Source organism: Silurus meridionalis, chromosome 13 (assembly GCF_014805685.1).
Source record: "Silurus meridionalis isolate SWU-2019-XX chromosome 13, ASM1480568v1, whole genome shotgun sequence".
Taxonomy (NCBI): Eukaryota; Metazoa; Chordata; class Actinopteri; order Siluriformes; family Siluridae; genus Silurus; species Silurus meridionalis.
Genome location: NC_060896.1, coordinates 25,241,114 through 25,264,329, shown reverse-complemented (window position 1 = coordinate 25,264,329; position 23,216 = coordinate 25,241,114). Strand labels below are relative to the sequence as shown.

Genomic DNA, 23,216 nt, shown 5'->3' with positions numbered 1-23,216 from the left:
TAGGATTGTCTCAATAATTGAGGTCTAGAACCTCAGTAATTATCACAAAGATTTGTAACTAGCTTGAGCCAACAGTCACTGACTAGCGGTGATTAATATACTCGAACATCTAAGACAGAATGAAGCAATACTTTATGAAATACTTCAATGTTGTTTGCATGATCAAAATAATGATCAAGTAATTGTATTAAAATTTTATTAAAATTAAAATTAATATTAAAATTGTGCTGTGCATCAGTCTCATCAGCCAAACACTACAAGGCAGTTGTGTGCAATACATCTGTGCACTATAAAATCCAGTCTTGATCAACTTATTTTCAAAGTTTTAAATATATATACAGTATTGCCTTTAAATCGATGACTATTATTTAACTGTTAAAGCATCTGTAACAGTCTCATTTGTGGTTTTGTTTCTGTGTTCTCTTGTAGATGTAGATGTATTTTTTTTATGCAAGACAGAATGCCCAGTGTAGCATCCTCCCTCCAGTACCTTCCGCATGCCTCCCATCTGCTCTCCCAGGCTCCACCTCTTTTCTTCCCAGTACTTCATCAGTAACATAAGCTTGGATGTGAGTTGTATTGCACAAATGGGAACAGAAATCCAGATATCTCAAACACTTAACTAATTATTTATTATTTGTGTCTCAAAATGGCTCTGTTTATATGTGTGGAGTCTGAATGCAATGTTTAACAGTGCCCCTGTATACCTGCAAAACCAAATTTAATAGCCAAAAAATGCATCAACATTGTGGCGCTGTGTACCTAAGTGTGCTTGAACCCTGCAGATTGGCACGTAATTTTTAACATTAGTTATTGATCATCATGATGATTTTTACTGTCTATTTTATTTTTATATCTTTCTTTAATAACAATTAGTGGTTATTATAATAATATAACTTACTTCAAAGTCAGTGCAAGAAAAAGGTCAATTACCAAAAATAGCTATCTATTTTTTTGCATTATGCAGAGAATCCACAGCATGTTTTATTTTCAGCTTTTAAATAACTGGAGCAGGAAGATTACTGCACCAGAACTGAAAGGTAGTAATATAACAATAAACATTATTATACCAGCTTACACTTTAAACAATAACACACATTTCTTATACTGCAAAGCAGAAGTACACAAAGGTACTAAAGTACACAAGGGTATAGTACATTTGAGTTCATAGGGTTTGTTTGTAAAAAAAAAAAATATTCACTTATTGGTAATAAACAATTACTTTCTATAATGGCTTCCTCTCCTCTGGTGAGCTTAAACATCTCTTCTGAACTTGCTGGAAGGATGTGATGTCTTGAAATCAAAAATCAAGATGAAACATGCAAAAATGATCACTCCAGCCGAGAAGATTAATCGCAAAATATTTCTCTCCCACAGTGCATCTGAAGGAACATGAACTAAACACATTCACATATTAATCATAATTAATTCATTCACATATGATTTACATAATTAAAATCCATACTTACCACTTGCTGTGACTTGGAGATGGATTGAGTTTGTCCCTGATCCTGTGACATTCTTTGGAGAATATTTTGTAAATGAGTACATGCAACTGTAGTTACCAGAATCCTGTACTGCAATACTGCTCAAAGTGAAGATGTGCTCTGCTTTATTTAAAAGTATTTCTAATCTCTCCCCAACACCATTTTTACACAAATACATGTGAAACTCTTTGTTTGAACTCTGAATGTTTGAGATGATGCACGTTAATGTTATATTTTCCCCAACTTCTGCTGTGGAGGCTCCAAAAATGTTTGCTGGAAAAATGCCCGAATTATTACCTATTGACCAAAAAAACAAAAACAAAGATTCAATTCATCAAATGGACAATCTCATACAAGTTATTAGTACTTAGTGCATCTTTCTATTATACTTTATACAACAATTTTCCACATGTTATACAATAAATAGTCCTAATCTTTAATATGTTAAGTATTTTTCATTGACAGAAAGTGAACAAATATCTGGCCATGTTGTGTCTGAAATGCCAGTTATCCAATATTTCCTACTGTTTATAGAACATTTATATTATATCTCACTGCTATCATTTTATACTCATCATATTGACACTATGCCAATATATGTTTTTTAGCACGTTTTTAATGTGTTGTAACATTTGCATTTTTTTTATAAATCTTTCAGAAGAAGTTTATTTCATCTTATTGATTCATAAAACAACCATTAAATAAATGTATAAAATAAATTTGTCAGTGAAGTAATGTTATTTTATTATTATTATTTTTTTTTATAAAAATTATTTCTGACAAATTTAATTTCACAAATTTCACAAAATGTTAAAAAAAAAAAACTATTAACTTCAAAGAAAAGCAAAAAGGAATCAAAACACAAATACCAGTGAAACTTACCAGTGACTCTGAGATGGATTGAGTTTGTCCCTGATCCTGTGACGTTTTTTAGAGGATATTTTGTAAATGAGTACATGCAACTGTAGATACCAGAATCCCGTACAGAAACATTCTTCAAAATGAAGATCTGCTCATCCTTATTTTCCAGTGGTTCCATTCTCTCTCCCACTCCATTTTTACACAAATACATGTGAACTTCTTTCTCTGTGCTCTGAACGTTAGTGTGGCACTTTATTATTACAGTTTCACCAACTTTTGCTTCGGAGACTCCAAAAATTTGTGCTGGAAAAATATCTAAAGAATCAGCTAGCAAACAAAAATAAAACAAATGTTAATAGTTGCAATAAAATAAAAAAATCAATATGTTTCAGTTAAAATTATAATAATTCATTAGGATAAATCATTTGTAATTTAATCAGCATGAAGAAGTAAAAAGAAAAGAAATACCTTCTGACAGAAATACAGATGTTGCGATCATTAAATACATGTCTTTTAAGAAAAAAAGCAACAAAAAGTATGAATTAAAACAAATAAAATTCGTTTTTTCAATGTCAGTTTACTATTTCAAATAGAAAATATCGCAAAAGAAAAGGTCACTTACAAATTGTTGTGCAGCACATGGCCATTTTTAAATTAAAGTGTGTGTGTGTGTGTGTGTGTGTGTGTGTGTGTGTGTGTGTGTGTGTGTGTGTGTGTGTGAGAAAGAGAGACAGAGAGAGAGAGAGAGAGAGAGAGAGAGAGAATGAGAGCATTTTCCCAAACAGCAGCACACAACACTTCACAACTCCCTGCTTCAGAAATGTTTCAGAAGGAGTGTCATTTTACTGATATGTATTCAAATGTCTCAGTTTTCACAAATGATCACCATAAAGGGAGGAGATTTAGAACAGAAAAATGTAAGAGAAAAATTAAAGTAGTAGTACTTAAAACTAATAAGCACCAGATAAAGTTCTTACACTGCAGAATATTTTTCCTTAAATGGTATTTTTCTTTACTAATGACAGTTAATGAATTATAATAATGATAGTTAATATTGTAAAAATGATGAGGAAAGAATGTGTGCAATTAATCAGCTTAAAATGAACTTGAATTTGATAAAATGTTTCACAAAACATAAAAAAATTGTTTTTTAATTTTACGTTAGTTGTTCAAAAAGACACATTTTTTAATTTTAAAAATGTCTGTTCATGCACTGGTTTCTAAAAGAGGTCAGCATTTCTCATGTGCTTATTTTCTTAGCATTGACTTTTTGCATCGTGTGAGCTTGTGCTAACCAACGCTTAACCAATGCATGCTCTTTTCATCATGTACGATTCAACACTGTGCTCCTAAAATAGCTTCAGTTATGTTGATATTTTGGTTTTGGTTGCATCTTATAAGTCTTATGAAGGTTAAATTCATTGACCTTGAATTTCAGTTTTTCTGACTTTGACAAACAGATGCGTTTTCCAGTATCTTTTATTATGACTTCTTTTGAGTAAAGCTTTTCTAATTTTTCCATTATGTCCCAAATATATATATATATATATATATATATATATATATATATATATATATATATATATACAGACCAAAGTTTGGACACACCTTCTCATTCAAAGAGTTTTCTTTATTTTCATGACTATGAAAATTGTAAAGTCACACTGAAGGCATCAAAACTATGAATTCACACATGTGGAATTATATACATAACAAAAAAGTGTGAAACAACTGAAAAAATGTCATATTGTAGGTTCTTCAAAGTAGCCACCTTTTGCTTAGATTACTGCTTTGCACACTCTTGGCATTCTCTTGATGCCTACTTTGAAGAACCTACAATATGACATATTTTCAGTTCACTTTTTTGTTATGTATATAATTCCATATATAATTCCACATGTGTTAATTCATAGTTTTGATGCCTTCAGTGTGACTCTACAATTTTCATATTCATGAAAATAAAGAAAACTCTTTGAATGAGCAGGTGTGTCCAAACTTTTGGTCTGTACTGTATATATAATATATATAAACTTTTGGTCTGTAATGTATATCTGGCTGTTATGAATAAAAGCAAAATTGGCACATTAAAGCATATGACAAAGCATAAAACATATGACATATACATTAAATTATAATAACAAATAATTTGAAGGTTTATATGTTCAGAAAAGTTGTTTTTTGTAAGTTTCTCTTCCTAATGTTTATGCATGTGATTAAATAAAAATATAACTTTTTTTTTTCATTTAATTTTTATTTTATAATTAAAAAAGATTTTGAAATGTATTTGAAGGAATTAAATACAAAGAAATCAAAGCTTAGACATGGATTTCTTTCTTTATTATACAGAAGTCAACATTACACAAACTCATTATAATATCACGTTTACATTTACGGCATGTAGCAGATGCCCTTCTCCAGAGCAACCTTTAATTATCTCATTTTTACTAAACAACTAAGCAGATGAGTGTTAAGGGCCTTGCTCAAGAGCCAAACAGTGGCATCACCGGCTGGGATTTGAAGTCACAAGGTTGAAATTAGGAGTCCAAACAAAATTAACTCAGTAAATGAAGCAGTAATACGCTAAAGTTGATATCTCATTAAGCAAGCAAAATAAAACTGAATTGTAAAATCTTAACGTAAGCATAAATATTACAATATTCACTATTTAATACAAGCTGAATGTATTGTCTGGAAATTACAAACAGCACATATTTTGCTACTAAAACAGAAATTTTAAAAGCAACTTTATTAGTTGATCAGTTGATTTAAACAAATCCCCCTCTCTTTCTTAATTCTTATTTTTTTTCGTGTTTGTATGTCAGTGCTGGTTTAATTACACATAAATACTGTAAATCTGACTTGTCCCCTCATTACTTTTCTTTCGATTTGATACTTGAATCCATGGTAATTAAATCTGTGTTTCAATATGACATTTATTCATATTGGTAAAAATCAGTGCCAAGTTTTTTTCTTCTTGTCCTTCTTTACTTGGGCATAGATCAGTGTTTCTGCAGAGGGTTTCATCCCTTTAGACTTGATCACCTTATTTTCTGCCAAGATAAAAGTTAAATGATTATTAGAAAATGTTGCACCATGCGTGGCAGGATACATTTTGACAAAGTACAGTCAGTCTGAATATATAAAAATCCTGTTGAGTTAAAATTATTCAATTTATCCATGTTCAAATGTGAAGTATAACAGCAAATGAAATGTAGATACCATGGTGCTGTATTAAGCTGTATAACTCAACAGGTTCAGCAAGACTATAAACCACTGTGTTCTCAGTGGCACTAAAGGAACAGGAAAGACAGAATTGAGTTAAAAATTTAACATTTGTATTCAGTTTTAACACAAATTAAAACACTGCATTAAGTGTACTGCATATAAACAACACTTTTGTCAAGAAGTGACTTACCAAGAAGTGAGTGGTCTAATGTCCCCTGTGAATATAATGATTTTTTATTTAGATTTAATTTTTTTAAATATATTTTTATATTGTATTTCAGCAAATTATTTACATAAATAATTAACTAAACATTAATAATAATCATCAAGATGAAGTTGTTAGATGTTTGATGTTACCTCCTGTTTCAGATATTGTGGCGTATTCACCCGTGTCATTGTAAGATACATTCCTGTATGATTTGCGACCAAAAAGAGAGAGATTTACTTTTATGTATTTGGCACATGATGCAAGCAAAGAATAAATAAGTCTTTGTACCAGTGTATGAGGAATGAAAGTGTAAGACTTTTACTGAAATAAACAGGAAGATACTCAGCTAAACATACATGCCAAATTATATATGCAATCGTTTTCAAGATACTTTATTTATTCATAGCATGTGATCATGTTGAATGGCATCTTTTGCCATTTTATTTTTATTAAGTATATATTTTACAAATTCATACACTTATTTAGGTGCAATAGTGTAAGTGTAAGTGTACTTAAGTGTAATAACCTTAAGTATAATTAAATATTAGTTTAATTATTATAAGTTTTATTCCATGTGCACTTTATGCAGATTGTGAGTAAATCAGATGTTTCTGTTGTACAATTCATGTGACACTTTTGCATTAAATTTGACTGTTAATGGCTAAACACTAAAAGTGGTATCATTTCATTAAATCATAGTGACTAGTAACTAGTTATAGGTTTTGTACTAAATATAATATTCCTTACCTGTTCACTGGCTGGTTTTCATATCCTCGACCTTGCAAACACATATTTAAATCAACCTATACATACAAACATGTCATTATAATTATGAATATAAAATCACAATATTAAGTAATTTACCTTGAATATTCCTTGTATTTACGGGTTCAATGCTGGATAAGAAGAAAGTGCATTAGTCTGCAACTATTATTTGCTCATAATATAATATATTATATATTGCTCATAATATATCTACTGTACCTCTGTCCTTGGTTTTGACACAACTCTGCAACAACACATTCCCTCTATTAGTTAATATTTCCATTTTATTGTTATCTTTATATAATATATTTACTTGTTGACAGCTGTGTGCATAACTTACTGTTATATATTATCCTTCTGTAGCAATACATCTGACTAAAGACAATCCCAAACAGGAAAACAATAAAAATGGCTGCCAAGGTATTTTTCCCAGAATCTTCTGGTTGAGTCTTAGGACCTGTGGTAATGGAAGTAACACATTACAACATGATTATTATATTTGTGTGAAGAGATTAGAGGACTGCAGTTAAAAAGTGCAAAAAATATATATATTAGAAGAATCATATCTTATAAGCAACAAGCTTAACAATTCAGGGCATATAAAAAAATAATTAGAGTGTAAAATAGGTTCATGTCATGAAACAAGGTTAAATCAAGCCTCAAATTAGGTCCAGAATTAATCAGACTAACAGGATTATGACTAAAATAATATATGAATTAAATATCTTACCAGTGACTTGGACATAGATTGAGTTTGTCCCTGATCCTGTGACATTCTTTGTAGAATATTTTGTAAATGAGTACATGCAACTGTAGTTACCAGAATCCTGTACTGCAATACTGCTCAAAGTGAAGATGTGCTCTGCTTTATTTAAAAGTATTTCTAATCTCTCCCCAACACCATTTTTACACAAATACATGTGAAACTCTTTGTTTGAACTCTGAATGTTAGAGATGATGCACGTTAATGTTATATTTTCCCCAACTTTTGCTGTGGAGGGTCCAAAAATGTTTGCTGGAAAAATGCCCAAAGTATTACCTATTGACAAAAAACAAAACCAAGCTCCAGTTCATCAAATGGATAATCTTATACAGGTAATTAGTATTTGTGTCATTAGTGCATTTTTCTGATATACTTTATACAATAACTAGTCCTAATCTTTAATATGGGAAGTATTTTTCATGGACAGAAAGTGAACAAATATCTGGCCATGTTGTGTCTGAAATGCAATTTATCCAAAATTTCCTTACTTGTTTATAGAACATTTCACTGCCAATAATTTATATTGTATGTTTTTTTTTAACACATGTTGAATATGTGGTGTAACTTTAAAATTTGTAATAAATCCTCAAGAAGGAGTTAATCTAATCTTATTAATTCATTAAACAACCATTAAATAAATTCATAAAATAAATGCATACAATAATTTTAACTGAATAATAAAAAAGACACTTGTTATTTAAAATAGAGTAATGGGATAATATTTATTTAGAAACATTTTAATATAAACAGTACTTTGCCAGTTGAGTAATGTTATTTCAGTTTTTTTTATTTTTCATAAAAATATTTCCTGACATTAAAGGTAATTTCACCTATATATTGATTTTCAGATTAAGTATTTAAAAAAAATCACAAGTAACATGAAATGTTAATGTATTATTTGTAATTCAGAGAATTGGTCAGAAGTCTGAATACTTTAGCATGGCATTTTACTTAGACTAAATAGTACATTTTTGAACACATTTAAAACATTATATTGATTAGAAAACATGTTGATATAAATAGAATTTAATCCGGGGTTTTAGACAAATTCAAATAGAGGAAGAATATAATAAATAAATAAATATCGATGATTTAAATTTTAGTCCTAATTACCTTATAAAACAACTACATAATAATGCTTTTGAAAGACACAAACTATTAACTTTACAGAAAATCAAAGAGGAATCAAAATACAAATAAAATATATGGTTATTCAGAAGGCCTGGTTTCTAAAAAATATTGATTACATTTCTTACCAGTGACTCGGACATGGATTGAGTTTGTCCCTGATCCTGTGACATTTTTTGGAGGATATTTTGTAAATGAGTACATGCAACTGTAGATACCAGAATCCCGTACAGAAACATTCTTCAAAATGAAGATCTGCTCATCCTTATTTTCAAGTGGTTCCATTCTCTCTCCCACTCCATTTTTACACAAATACATGTGAACTTCTTTCTCTGTGCTCTGAACGTTAGTGTGGCACTTTATTGTTACATTTTCACCAACTTTTGCTTCGGAGACTCCAAAAATTTGTGCTGGAAAAATATCTAAATAATCACCTAGCAAACAAAAATAAAACAAATGTAAATATTTCCAATAAAAATAATATAATTAAGACATGTTTTAGTTATAATAATCAGGTGTAATTTAGTTTTTTTATTTAATCAGCCTAAAGAAGTAAAAAGATGTAAAGAGAAGTAAAAATAAATACCTTTTGATAGAAATACAGATGTTGCGATCATTAAATACATGTCTTTCCAAGAAAAACAGCAACAAAAAGTATAAATTAAAACAAAGGTTTTCTGATTTAATATATTTCTCTTATTTTTTAGTCAGATTCCTATTTTAAATAGAAAATACCACAAATGAGAAGGTCACTTACAGATTGTGGTGCAGCACACAGCCATTTTTTTTTTGCTGTACTGTGTGTGTGTTTGTGTGTGTAAGTGACAGAGAGAGAGAGAGTGAGAGAGAGCGAGAGAGCGAGAGAGAGAGAGAGAGAGAGAGAGAGAGAGAGAGAGAGAGAGAGAGAGAGAGAGAGAGAAAGAGTGGTGAGTGAAACTTATTTGTCTGCACTGTAACCAGCCCAGGGTTTACTTTTTGAAAACAGCAGCACACAACACTTCACAATTCAGTGCTTCAGAAATGTTTCAGAAAGATTGTCATTTTACTGATACTTACGTCTCCAAATGTCTCAGTTTTGTATCACTTTCAAAGGAGGAGATTTAGGAAGGAAAATTTTAAAGTAACAGTGCATAAAACTAATATGTATTTATAGTTTTTTTACTACAGAAAATGTCGTAATTGTAACTAGTGAAGGGTTAATAGACCAAATATTCCCCTGTATTCCACTAAATAGTAAAAAAAAATTCTGCTGCTGACCCAGATAAAGATCTTACACTGCAGAAAATTAATTTTTTCTCAAATGGGATTTTTCTTTACTGATGATAGTTAATAATGTAATTATAATAAAGATAGTAAATATTATAGTAATGATAAGGAAAGAATGTGTACTGCAATAAAGGAACATGAAAAATAACTTGAATTTGGTAAAATGTTTCAATAAAACGTTCTCTTTTATTTTTTAAATGTCTGTTCATGCACTGGTTTCTAAAAGAGCTCAGCATTTCTCATGTGCTTATTTTCTCAGCATTGACTTTGTGCATCGTGTGCGCTTGTGCTAACCAACGCTTAACCAATGCATGCTCTTTTCATCATGTACAATTCCACACTGTGCTCTAAAATAGCTGCAGTGACGCTACTAACTGTCTGATGTCGATATTTTAGTTTTGGCTGCATCTTAGAAGTCATGTGAAGGTCGAATTTATTTACCTTATGCAGTTTTTCTGACAAACAGATGCGTCTTCCAGTATCTTGTGACTTCTTTAGAGTAAAGCTTTTCAAAATTTTCCATTATGTCCCGAATATATATGTAAACTGTAATGCAGTTCTTTTGCACATGGGTGTAATTTGATCGCTTACGAATTCAACCTGAGTTCCTGTTTTCTATATAGTTGTCCCTATCTAAAGATTTAAGAATTTGATCATGAGGGAAAGCATTTGATCAAATCTTAAATGAAAGTCAATGTAAATGCATATTTGGGTACCATTAACAAGATTTATTCCTAAAAAATCATAGGATGAAGTAACGACAACATTGTTAAATCATTAATTATATAATTCACAGTAATTTAATTTAAATAAAAGTTTCATCATCATTATGATTATTTTCAGATATTTGATAATTGATTACTACACAAATATCTTTTTTATTTCATATATCGGCCATTGTAACAACATCTCCAATAAATGTATCCTAATGGCACCTACTTTTCTGTTTTTGACAGAATAGCTTTTAGCAGGATATATGTTTTCTGACCTCACAAGAACATAATAACTGTACATAGGTACTTAATTGGTGTTTTTTTAATGTAGATGTACTTCAGTATGCTGTAACCGAAACCATATTAGAGTTTGAGATAACCAAGCTCAAAACAAAAACTCTACATAAACTGTAACCTGAGCTCATGATGGAACCATTGACCAGTGTGACCCAGTTTATAGGATTCAGTAATGCAAAACTATACTTTTTTAACAAGGAGATGTTTTCTTTATTGTACACCTGTTAACATAATAAAACCAGCCATTTGAATGTGTAAAAGTGTATATTTTACTGTTTGTCTCTTCACAATTAAAAAACACTTGCATATATATATATATATATATATATATATGCATGCATTCCAATGGTCACAAAGTTTTATTTTACATAAATATGAACGTATAGTTATTCAGAAAAATACGATTTAAACATATTTAAAAGTACATTTAACATTCAGAAGTGTTTTCAAATAATAAACAAATTATAAAGATATTATGATTCCTTTTTTTTCTTTTTTTTCTTTTTTAAAGTTTACATGTGAATCCTATTGAATTTACATGAAGGTCCACAGTTGTTTTAAAAAACAAAGCAAGATCCTTTTTGCAAAGTCAGAAGTATTATTTCATTTCGCTTTGAGAAGAAGCTGACTTTGTCTTGATGTAAAAAAAACAATGCAGAACGCAAAACTGACCACACCCACAGAGCATATTACTTGAATATTAAATTTTTCTCCCAGTGTGAGTCTCGCTGAATCTTCTTATTTACAGTTACTGTAGTAACACCTTGGAACAAGATCATTATGCTTCTTTAATGCAGGAACTTTTATATATGAACGTAAAAAAAATGGCACAAACAAAAGATAAAATAAAAGTACATGATTCTAATGAACAATCTTAACACTTCCACGTATTTATAAGATAAAACTAATTGGCTTTAATTGGATTACCTAAAATCACTTACCAGTGACTTGGACATGGATTAAGTTTGCCCTTGATCCTGTAATGTTCATTGCAGAATATTTTGTAAATGAGAATACTCCTGTCCTGTACTGAAATATTGCTTAAAATGAAGGTGTGCTCTTCTTTATTTCCAAGTAGTTCTATTTTCTCCCCAACACCATTTTTACACAAATACACGTGAACTTCTTTATATGAACTCTGAATGTTAGGGATCATGCACTTTAATGTTAAATTGTCCCCAGCTTTTGCTGTGAAGGGTCCGAAAATTTGTGGTGGAATAATTTCCAAAGTATTATCTGTTGACCGGAAATAAATAGATTCAGTTCATCAGATAGATAAGATTTTGTACACTTTTTAAAATATACTTTATACAATAATGTTCTACACTTTATACAAGCACTAGTTCATGTCCTTTAGTTCAATAAATAAGCAGTGTTTCTAGAATTGTGATGTTTAGTATAACAGCAAAAGCATTACTAATCTGCACTATCCAGCTGTGGTTTCCATGGGAACTATTATTCATTGATGTAAAATGAACAAATATCTGATTACATTGTGTCTGAAATGTCAGATATCCAATATTTCATCAATTGATTATAAAACTTATATCAAACTGCTACCATTCAACTATGATAGTAATATTTATATTTATTGGATATTATTTAGCAATTACTATTGTAAAATTTATATATAAAAAAAAAACATTTTTAATAATTCATCAGGTAGGTGTTTATCTCATCCTATTGATATAAAATGAAATAAATAAATAATGTGTACCTTCATTTGTAACTAAATAATTAAACCCAAATTCTTGTTATTCAAAATAAGATAAAGAAGTAATATTTTATTAAGAAATATTTGTGTATGAACAGTGCTTTGGCAATGGAGTAAAGTTATTCTCTTCTTTTTATTTTTCATAAAAAAACATTTATTATTACATTTTATTACAAATTGTAATTATTAGATGTTAATATTTGCATTATATTAATTGGATAACTGTTCTGCATTTTGATTTAAATAAATATGAATCCAGAGCCTTAGGCAAACTGATATAATGGAAGAATATGATATATAAATAAATATTGATTATTCACTCATTTTAATCCAAATTAACTTATAATGTCTTTGAGACACACTATTTTACAAAAAAGCAAAGTTGATTCAAAGTACAGATTAAATTCATGATTCAAGGTTTCTGAGAAATATGGATAAATTACTTGCCAGTGACTTGGAGATTGATTGAAGTCATCTCTGACCATGTAATATTCTTTGGAGGATATTTTGCAAATGAGTACACACAACTGTAAATACCAGAGTCCTGTACTGATATATTTCTCAAAGTGTAGTTGTGCTCGTTCTTATTTTCAAGTGGTTTTAATCTCTGTCCAACTCCATTTTTACACAAATATATGTGAACTATTTTAGTTGCGCTCTGAATGTCAGTGCTGCCTTTGAACATTATAGTTTCACCAACATTTGCTGTGAAGGGTCCAGATATTTGTGCTGGATAAACCTCCAAATAATTACATATTGAACCAAATAATGCAAGCAAAAAATAATAAAATTAAGACACTTTATAACATTTAACTTAAGATCATCTATTTAGATAAGAAATGTCATTGGTCAAAACTTTTTATAACTTTGTAAAACACTTGCTTCATGTAATCGGTGTGAAGAAAAATAAATGGCATACCTTCTGATAGAGATACAGATGATGCGATCATCAAACACACATCTTTCAAGAAAAAAAGGCAAAATAAATAAATTAATAACTAAATAAAGTTTACATTTTAAACAAAAATTAAAGCACATTGGAGGTTTACTTACAGATAGTGCCGCACACGTTCATTTTCAAAGAGCTATGTAGATCATCTTGTGTGCGTGTGTGTGTGTGTGTGTGTGTGTGTGTGTGTGTGTGTGTGTGTGTGTGTGTGTGTGTGTGTGTGGTAAAAAAATTTTGTTGACTGTACTATAACCAGCCCATTGTTCACTATTGGACAGCAGCAGCAATTAACTCTTAATAACTTGTTGCTTCCAAAGGAGAAAAGAGTCTCCATGTGTTTTTTTTTTTATCAACTACAGTTTTTATGAACTACAGTGTAGTATTCGGTTCTATGCAGTAACGTTATGAGGCATATAGTATGGGTGGAAACCTATAATCAGTGTGTTATGGTACCTTGACAAAGAGGAATAAAATGTTGTCGGAAGGTATAGCGGGCTGTCACGCCGTCCATCTTATGAAAGGTTAATGTTGTGCATATTAAATTACAGAGCATACAGTAACCCTATTAAATATTTTTTTGAGTTCAGTGATATATACAGTATATACTGAATATATATATACAATATATACTTTTTTACAAAACAAAGTACGTACATGTTTTCTTTTTGCACACTGGGTTTAAATTTTTGATCTATTAAAGCTAGCCATTTTAGTGTGCAAAAGTAGAATTCTTTATTTCTTATAAATGAAACAAATTTGACTTTGATTTCTGTGAAACAAACAAGTGTTTCAGTAGTAAATTATATTTAATTTACATTGGAACCAACAATTATACAAACATTTCCTTCATAACAATTGAATATTTAAAAATACATATAAATGTACAAACCCGATTTCAAAAAAGTTTGGACAATGTACAAATTGTGAATAAAAAAGGAATGCAATCATTTACAAATCTCATAAGCTTATATTTTATATACAATAGAATATAGATACAATATCAAATGTTGAAAGTGAGACATTTTTAAATGTCATGCCAAATATTGGCTCATTTTGGATTTCATGAGAGCTACACATTCCAAAAAAGTTGGGACAGGTAGCAATAAGAGGCCGGAAAAGTTAAATGTACATGTAAGGAACAGCTGGAGGAACAATGTGCAACTTATTAGGTCAATTGGCAACATGACTGGGTATAAAAAGAGCCTCTCAGTGTAGCAGTGTCTCTCAGAAGTCAAGATGGGCAGAGGATCACCAGTTTCTCCAATGCTGCGACGAAAAATAGTGGAGCAATATCAAAAAGGAGTTTCTCAGAGACAAATTGCAAAGAGTTTGAAGTTATCATCATCTACACTGCATAATATCATCCAAAAATTCAGAGAATCTGGAACAATCTCTGTGCGTAAGGGTCAAGGCCGGAGAACCATACTGGATGCCCGTGATCTTCGGGCCCTTCGACGGCACTGCATCACATACAGGAATGCTACTGTAATGGAAATCACAATATGGGCTCAGGAATACTTCCAGAAAACATTGTCAGTGAACACAATCCACCGTGCCATTCGCTGTTACCTGGCTAAAACTCTATAGGTCAAAAAAGAAGCCTTATCTAAACATGATTCAAAAGCGCAGGTGTTTTCTCTGGGCCAAGGCTCATTTAAAATGGCCATCATCTGGCAAAGAAAATGGCAATACCTTTAAATCGAGATACAGATGATGCAATCATTAAAAAAACGTCTTCATAGGGGCAAAAAAGAGATGAGAAAATTCTTGTTAAACAAATTTCCAATCGTAATTGAATTAATAAATACATAATTTTTCACTTCTAATAGAAAATAGACAACATTGAAATGGTTACTTACAGATTATATTGCTCCATACGTCCATTATTTATCCGAGCAAAGTGTTGTGTTGCTGTACAGTGTGTATGAGTGTTGGGTGAAACGTTATTGGCCGTACTGTACCCAGCCCAGTGTTAAGTATTGGAAAGCAGCAGCACACAACTCTTCACATTTCCGTGTTTCAGAAATGTTTATAAAAAAGTTGGATTTTATCAACAAAGGTCCATAACGACCGCATTTTTTGAGAAATCACTTTTAGTGTAGCAAATAGTGCCAGAACTGAGCTCTTTATTAGCTACAACAAACTGTGTTGTTTGTATGACATCAACTGAAATGATGTGATAAGTGTGAATATTTATTAAGGATAGCTAATTTAAGTACTAAACAAACATTTGTATATTGGAAAATGTACACAGCAATTAAATCACTTCACATTTGCTTGACATCAATAAGCTTAATTACAGTAAATAAACAGAGTGACTCATACAGTAGAAAAGCATTCCTTCATTTTGAGTTAATCCTTGGTTCAAAAAGCCTTCATAATTTTATGCACTGTATATTTCTGTAATGAGCAGTGTATGTAGAGCCTGTGTATAATTTTTAGCTCGTGCTAAACAACGCTTAACTGAAACACACAGACTTTTCTTCATGTACAGGTTAAACACCATGATCCAAAAATATCTACATTGGAAGCTGTCAGCTATTGATATTTTGGTTTACGCTGTATCTTACACATAATGTGACACTGATGCACTCAGTCTTTTCCTCATATATTCATAAATTACAGTGCTGTTGTAGTACAGATGGGTGTAAAAGTTGCTTTTCTGGTTCCTCTCGGGTGATACAATGAAAGTCAACAACAGTTGCTGTTTGTACACTTGTCTTCACCGGCACAAAATAATATAAAAGTGAGGGAAAGCAGTTGATAAAATCCTGAATTAAAGTAAAATAATATTTATATATTGGGCATTTATTTACAGGGTTTAATCCTGAATTGTCTTATAATAATAACAATCTTAGGTAATAAAGATGAAATTAATCCTATCTATCTATCTATCTATCTATCTATCTATCTATCTATCTATCTATCTGTCTGTCTGTCTGTCTGTCTGTCTGTCTGTCTGTCTGTCTGTCTGTCTGTCTGTCTGTCTGTCTGTCTATCTATCTATCTATCTATCTATCTATCTATCTATCTATATACACATTTATATATCTACTACTATACTACTATACTACTATAATCTACTACTGTAAATTGCTTCCTTCACAAATGCAAAAAGTATGTAGATAGACCTAACTTATTTCTTCTTGTATTATCTGTGGTGGGGGATCATTGAGGCCACATGGCAAAACTGTGTATGCATACTATGTCCATAATATAGTGGCTATATACAGTACAGACCAAAAGTTTGGACACACCTTCTCATTCAAAGAGTTTTCTTTATTTTCATGACTATGAAAATTGTAGAGTCACACTGAAGGCATCAAGGGCTATTTGACCAAGAAGGAGAGTGATGGGGTGCTGCGCCAGATGACCTGGCCTCCACAGTCACCGGACCTGAACCCAATCGAGATGGTTTAGGGGTGAGCTGGACCGCAGAGTGAAGGCAAAAGGGCCAACAAGTGCCAAGCATCTCTCGGGGAACTCCTTCAAGACTGTTGGAAGACCATTTCAGGTGACTACCTCTTAAAGCTCATCAAGAGAATGCCAAGAGTGTGCAAAGCAGTAATCAAAGCAAAAGGTGGCTACTTTGAAGAACCAAGAATATGACATTTTTCAGTTGTTTCACACTTTTTTGTTATGTATATAATTCCATATATAATTCCACATGTGTTAATTCATAGTGTTGATGCCTTCAGTGTGAATCTACAATTTTCATAGTCATGAAAATAAAGAAAACTCTTTGAATGAGAAGGTGTGTCCAAACTTTTGGTCTGTACTGTATGTATTAAAGGTATTATGTATTACACAAAAGACTGTATAAGACTGTAGAAAGAACATTACTCATAATCTTACACTCCAGTGCTCATGTTAGTTCTCACTCTCCAGTGTTTAAAGATTTATAATCACACTCTTGATGTCACCCAAATGAGGATGGGTTCCCCTTTTGAGTCTGGTTCCTCTCAAGGTTTCTTTCTCATAACATCTAAGGGAGTTTTTCCTCGCCACAGTCACCATGGCTGCTCATCAGGAATAAATACACACCATTCACCTTAACTGTTAAATTCTGTAAAGCTGCTTTGAAACCATGACTGTTGTGAAAAGCACAAGAGAAATAAACTTGACTTGACTTGACTTAAAGGCTCTGTTTTTCCAAGGTCATGGTGTAAGTGTAAAAAAAACATGAAACCATGGTGGTGTATGGTATGGCATGTTTGTCGTAAAAAAAAAGAAAACCTGAAGAAAATAAATGAAGTTTCCTGACAGTGGCTGTATTTTTAGCTCATATTTTAGTAGTAATAAAAAATAAAAAAACATAGAGACATGGATATAAATACCAGACATTTTTTATTTAAAAAAATAACTATCAGCAAATACAATATGCCAAAGACATAATCCAGGATATATAAAAAACGTTAGCAAGTGAAATAGGCAAAATACTTCTAAACGGTTGCCAAAAAGGAAAAACTAAAAACCTTTAAGACTTTTACAGTTTGTTAAAAGTGTAATCTTTGGTTGAAAACAAATTTCTAACATTGTAACAAAAAAACAAATTATTCTATTGTAATACTAATACAGTATAATATTTGTGTAAGTGTAAGATGAATGCAGTCCACTCTGAACTGTAGAGGTAGAGTTAGATTACATTCTAAAAATTGGGTTTATGTCTCTGGATGGTGAATTATTCACAGCAGGATTATCTTGTCATTCCAACATAATTCAGGACTGGTAGCATTGTGCAGTTTGAATTAGCTGTCTGGGATAATTCTGTCATAACATAAAGCACAGTGGGATGTGTTAAAAGATTCCAAAATACAAAAACATTATTTATAATTAATATCCGGTGATCATTATACAAATTTTGTGTAATTTTTTTTTTTTTATTCTTATCAATGGTATCATTGGGACAGATGTGGGTTATAATACAAAAAAATGTTGGATCTTTTGGAAACCAGCATTTTATTAGTACTAGAGATTATGGAGCTTCTGGTCTATCGCTCCAGCCATACTTCTGATTTTCCTATGGCTCCACACACACCTAAAAAAATATGAAAACTGAATAAGAAATGCACATAACATTATAAAATATTTTTGTACCATGCTATTTTTTTTCAATGGCATATACACAGTGAGCAAATTGAAGGAAGGTGCTGGACCAGAGCAGCTCTGTCATGGATTCTACAAGTCTTTGAAATTCAAGTTGTAATTATCACAGAAATCACTGAATTTTGTTTTTTTTCTGAAATAGCACTCGATCTAGAACATCCTATTATTATTATTTTGATATAATATCTCACCTAATTGCTTAAAACTAGCAGGTACTTATACAAGCTTACCTGATAAACACGTTCGTGTGAACCAAGAACTGGGATAAAAGCAAAAATGTGATAAATGATATGATCTCTCTACAAGTGATAGTCATGCACAACATTTCAAAAATGTCATTATAAAGCTCACTGTAGCGTACACTCACCTGAGTCTGAGGTATCATCCCATTCTGAACCAAAGCTGAAATGCATGAAAATAAATTTAGGCGAAAAAACACAACTGTAAGTATACAATCTTAGAAACTTGCAAATGTAGAACACTAAAGGAGTAACCATTTAAAAGATTTTTTTCAGCTATACATTCTTACTCAAAGTGTGAAATGTGGATACAGTTGTTTACAATGGATTGTTTTTTGCACAGTAAATTACTATTAAACTTTCTTTCGGCTTCTCCTGTTAGGGGTCGCCACAGCATATCCTCCGCACGTTTGATTTGACACATGTTTTAAGCTGGATGCCCTTCGTAACGCAACCCTCCCCAATTTATCCGGGCTTGGGACCGGCACTGAGAGTGGCTGGGGATGGTACCCTGATCGGGAATCGAACCCGGGTCGCAGCGGTGGGAGCGCTGTGTCTTAACCACTAGACCACCAGGGGACCTTGCACAGTAAATTACTATTATTAATTATTAATGGAAAAATGCAGCCACATCAAAATGCATGTTGTCAAGTTTTATCACACTTTTCTAAAAGGACCTTCAGGATGCTAAGCTCTATTCAAAGAACACTTTTAGCTGACTGACACACTGTCCTATGGTTTGATGAAGAGCTTCAACCTTGAATTTCAACCCTGTTATCGTTAGCCAGCCAGACGTAAGCGAGAGTAGGGACATTATGTGATAAACATGCATCGTTTGACCGCTAGCTGACCCACAGCAAATCAACTTTTGCTTAGTCTTCTTATCTCTTTAGGCATAACAACTGAGATCAAGAATAAATAAATAAAACCACTTTACCTGAGCTCATTCTGCATTTCACCTGTTACTAGTAAAAAAAAAAAAAGATCATTTCTAGACAAAGCTTTATTTCTATTAGTAGCAGATATAAATAAAATATATAGAATTTATATATATGTATTTTATATATGGAAAAAGAGGAAAACAATTATACCTTGGGCCATCTCTGTGTTCATGTCATTCCTATGTTCAGCAGTTCTGGTTCACAGAAATGTCAGTGGAAATGTTAATATTGATACATTTGCAATTTTTTCAATTAAATAGAAAATTATTAGTAAGACAAACAAAAATAAACAAACCTTTCACTTTGGAAGCAATCTACTGAAGAAAACAGTGTATAACAAAGGTGTATTAATTATTATATTATATGATATGATATGATATTATATGATATTATATGATATGATATGATATTATATTATATTATGAAAATAAATTAATGTGATTTTAATGAAAGTTTACGAGCATTCTCACCTCAGCGTGTAGTGTTAATAATGACCTTGTAACTGACCTTGCTTTTGAAACAGTCCCAAAAGTCCAAGACACAAAATAATCAGCAGCAGCAGAGAAAACCCACCAATAGTAATCATTACAGTTTTATATGAGTGTTCTGGAAATAAATAAATATATAAATAAATATATATATATATATATATATATATATATATATATATATATATATATATATATATATACACACACACACACACACACACACACACACACACACACACACACACTTTGTATTCAGTAGTAGTATTCAAAATTACTACTAATAAACATATAATTAGTGGAATGATTGTCTTAAAAAGGGTGTGTATTATTATTATTTCATCAACTTATTGTTTCCTTTTGCGTCTTACCTGTAACATGAAGATCGACTTCATTGACACCGTGCACTTTTTCAGGAAAAGGGCACGGCTCTGACATCACAAAGCAGATGTATGTCCCAGCATCTTGTGTTGTGACTTCTTTTAGAGTAAACCTGACCTCGTTCTTCACTGTGTCCCAAATGTTCACCTGAATTACAGTACCGTTCTTATCCAAAAAAGCATAAATGTTGCCTTTCTGGTTCCTCTCAGGTAATTTTAAAGAAGTGCACTGGATTTCAACATCACTTCCTGCTTTTACACTCGTCTCGGGCAAGATTATCTCCGCCGGGGTGAAAGAATCTTGATGTGAGGAATGACATAATGAGTTAAGGTCAATATTTGCCTTTTATTAGGAGACTTTACTCCTAAATGATCATATTTTTCAGTAATAAAATCTTAAATCTTACCGTTCACAGTAATGAAAATAGAATTGAGACCGTGTCCTCTTACTTCCTTATAGCTATATCTATCCACCGAAAAGACACAACTGTAGTTTCCTGCGTTGTCCTTTTTTTTTTCGTCTATAAAAAATGTCGCGTCCTGAAAACTAATTTTTGTATCTATACCAAATCCATTTCTGCAGAGGTAAATATGGAAAGTACTATGATTCTGAAATCCATCCTTAAGCCCATACGTGCTGCATGTAAACTCCAATATGTCTCTGTTTTTGTTTGCAAAAATCTTGGCTGGATAGATTTCTTTACCTTTAAAAGAAAAATAGAATGAGTTCTAACTGCAAATATGTGCTTATATATATATATATATATAAATGATATACAGTTAGTGTTATACTAATGCTAAAGTATTTTACTACCCCATAAATGAATCCATACCTCGAGCCTGAAACAGCCAAGCCACCAAGATCACTAAAATCAAATTAAATATCAGGAAAACTATTACTTTTGACATTTCTTTAATAATCTCAAAAATGTATGATCATTTTCCTGCAGTAGATATAAAAGTTACTTACTTAACATACTGAAGTGAAGCATTGTAGAGCTTAAGCGTGGGATGTGTTTAGTTCTCTCTTTCATTACAAGTCACTGTGTGTTCACAACGGGGTAACGGTAATTACGCTCTGAGTGCAAAGTAAAACTTAGGTTTCTGACATACGAGAGACACGAGCAAGCAGTGTTATATGGGTTGTCGATTATATCATTTTCTCAATTTTTATGTTCATAGAGTACATACAAGTGTGTTTGTTTTAATGTATATATCAAATTTTAAGCCTCAACGTACCCCTTATTTATTTTGTAGAAACCTAAGAAAATGACTTTCAACTGGATTCATTTATAAAGGGTTTTATATATATATATATGTGTGTGTGTGTGTGTGTGTGTGTGTGTGTGTGTGTGTGTGTGTGTGTGTGTGTGTGTGTGTGTGTGTGGCCAGAGTAAATATTATTTTAACTTAACATTACCAGTAATTTTGTTTATTTTTGCCTTATTAGAAATTCGTCCAATTTGCTTGTATTCTGTTTATTAGTTATTTGTCATTCAGAATTATCACAATGTCTGTCAAAAGCCTAAATATAATTCCACACAATGACTACACTTCAATGTCTTCATAAATGTGAATGAGTGAAAGAGTGAAAGAGGGCCTGCCTGCTGCACGCGTTCTCGCTTTTATTCCACTCCCATGTGGTGCACCACAAAACCTTTGCTAGCTCATGGCTGTTTTGGAGTCTCGCTTCCTTCAAGTAGAACATTTCATTTGAAACGGTTTACAATCCACATCACGATAAACTGTTCATTTCTGTTACATTCTTTTCTGTTTGTTTTATTTGTTTGCTTTCCCTAATCGACATTGCTTTAAAAAAAGGTTTTTAGGATATCAAACCACATGTAGTTTTAGGTCCCTATTGAAAAGCTCAGAGGTGAGAACGGGGACTAACAACTTGATAGAATGACGTGAGGATGAAACCAGAATCAAAAGCGAAGGCTTCCTCTTATGTGTAACACTTCACTAAGATGATAAATCATTACAGTATACAGTTTTACATCCCGTTCCATTTTAGTCCTCATTTGCTCTTTCATTTCAAACCATATAAACCATACAGCACTCTGTTTGTGCTCGCTTTGTGCACAGGGGCACTGTCATACTGGAACGGGTTTGCTGAAATCGAACGATTCCATATCTAATTTTATGCTTCCAACTTTGTTGTGAGAGTTTCGGTGGGAAAAACACACATGGTTGGAAAAGTCAGGCATCCCAATGCTTTTTTTTTAATCATTATTATTATTATAACATGTTATAAATCTAGTGTCTAAGTGTATAGTATATACTCATTAACTCAGATCAGTAATGACTTCACCCCGTCTCATCATTGGTTCTTACTTCCGTGTTCATTTGTTTGTGTTTTAATACCTCTTTGTGTCCAAATCCAGTTTATAGTAGCTCACTGTCACTGTCATCAAGTAGCTCACTGTCATTTACCAAACCATTTTGTTTCTCATTTCTCATTTCATGTTTCCCATTTCCCTTTTCTTTACATTTCTCTTTCTGTTTCTGTTTCTTGTTTCTCGCTCTTGTGTATTGTTTGCTGATTCCTGACCGTGGCCTGCTCTACGTTTATATTAATGCCTGCCATCTTGGATTGTTTGGCCAAACTGGTTTTAATCCAGCATCTGCATCAGGCTCTCCAGGCATTACATAACAGTAATATATGATAACTTCTTATGTATGT

The 23,216-nt window shown here is 31.8% G+C and overlaps 3 protein-coding genes across 6 annotated transcripts; all 3 read right to left on the bottom strand.

Moving 5' to 3' along the window:
• Nucleotides 1-1,225: 1,225 nt before the first annotated feature.
• LOC124395475 (immunoglobulin superfamily member 1-like) lies at nt 1,226-2,618 on the bottom strand. The gene is made up of 3 exons (XM_046863975.1): nt 2,370-2,618; nt 1,470-1,784; nt 1,226-1,293 (listed from the first exon to the last, which is right to left on the bottom strand). Exons 1-3 carry the CDS (start codon nt 2,557-2,559, stop codon nt 1,226-1,228), a joined length of 573 nt encoding a protein of 190 aa, XP_046719931.1. The 5' UTR covers nt 2,560-2,618.
• Nucleotides 2,619-4,714: 2,096 nt separating this feature from the next.
• LOC124396058 lies at nt 4,715-9,045 on the bottom strand. Its single transcript, XM_046865014.1, has 11 exons — nt 9,024-9,045; nt 8,566-8,871; nt 7,277-7,585; nt 6,887-7,003; nt 6,766-6,790; nt 6,646-6,677; nt 6,529-6,559; nt 5,931-5,983; nt 5,764-5,788; nt 5,568-5,638; nt 4,715-5,398 (listed from the first exon to the last, which is right to left on the bottom strand). Exons 2-11 carry the CDS (start codon nt 8,753-8,755, stop codon nt 5,301-5,303), a joined length of 951 nt encoding a protein of 316 aa, XP_046720970.1. The 5' UTR covers nt 8,756-8,871; nt 9,024-9,045; the 3' UTR covers nt 4,715-5,300.
• Nucleotides 9,046-17,750: 8,705 nt separating this feature from the next.
• LOC124395838 lies at nt 17,751-21,713 on the bottom strand. 4 transcript variants are annotated; one of them, XM_046864714.1, is made up of 11 exons: nt 21,501-21,713; nt 21,364-21,396; nt 20,938-21,234; nt 20,522-20,830; nt 20,158-20,268; nt 19,958-19,976; nt 19,813-19,856; nt 19,659-19,686; nt 18,850-18,884; nt 18,713-18,741; nt 17,751-18,414 (listed from the first exon to the last, which is right to left on the bottom strand). In XM_046864714.1, exons 1-11 carry the CDS (start codon nt 21,562-21,564, stop codon nt 18,397-18,399), a joined length of 987 nt encoding a protein of 328 aa, XP_046720670.1. In that variant the 5' UTR covers nt 21,565-21,713; the 3' UTR covers nt 17,751-18,396. The 4 variants fall into 4 exon arrangements, with proteins under 4 accessions (XP_046720670.1, XP_046720667.1, XP_046720668.1 ...); XM_046864711.1 differs by having other exon boundaries at nt 17,751-18,143; XM_046864712.1 differs by having other exon boundaries at nt 17,751-18,143; nt 19,958-19,979; nt 20,170-20,268.
• Nucleotides 21,714-23,216: the final 1,503 nt, after the last annotated feature.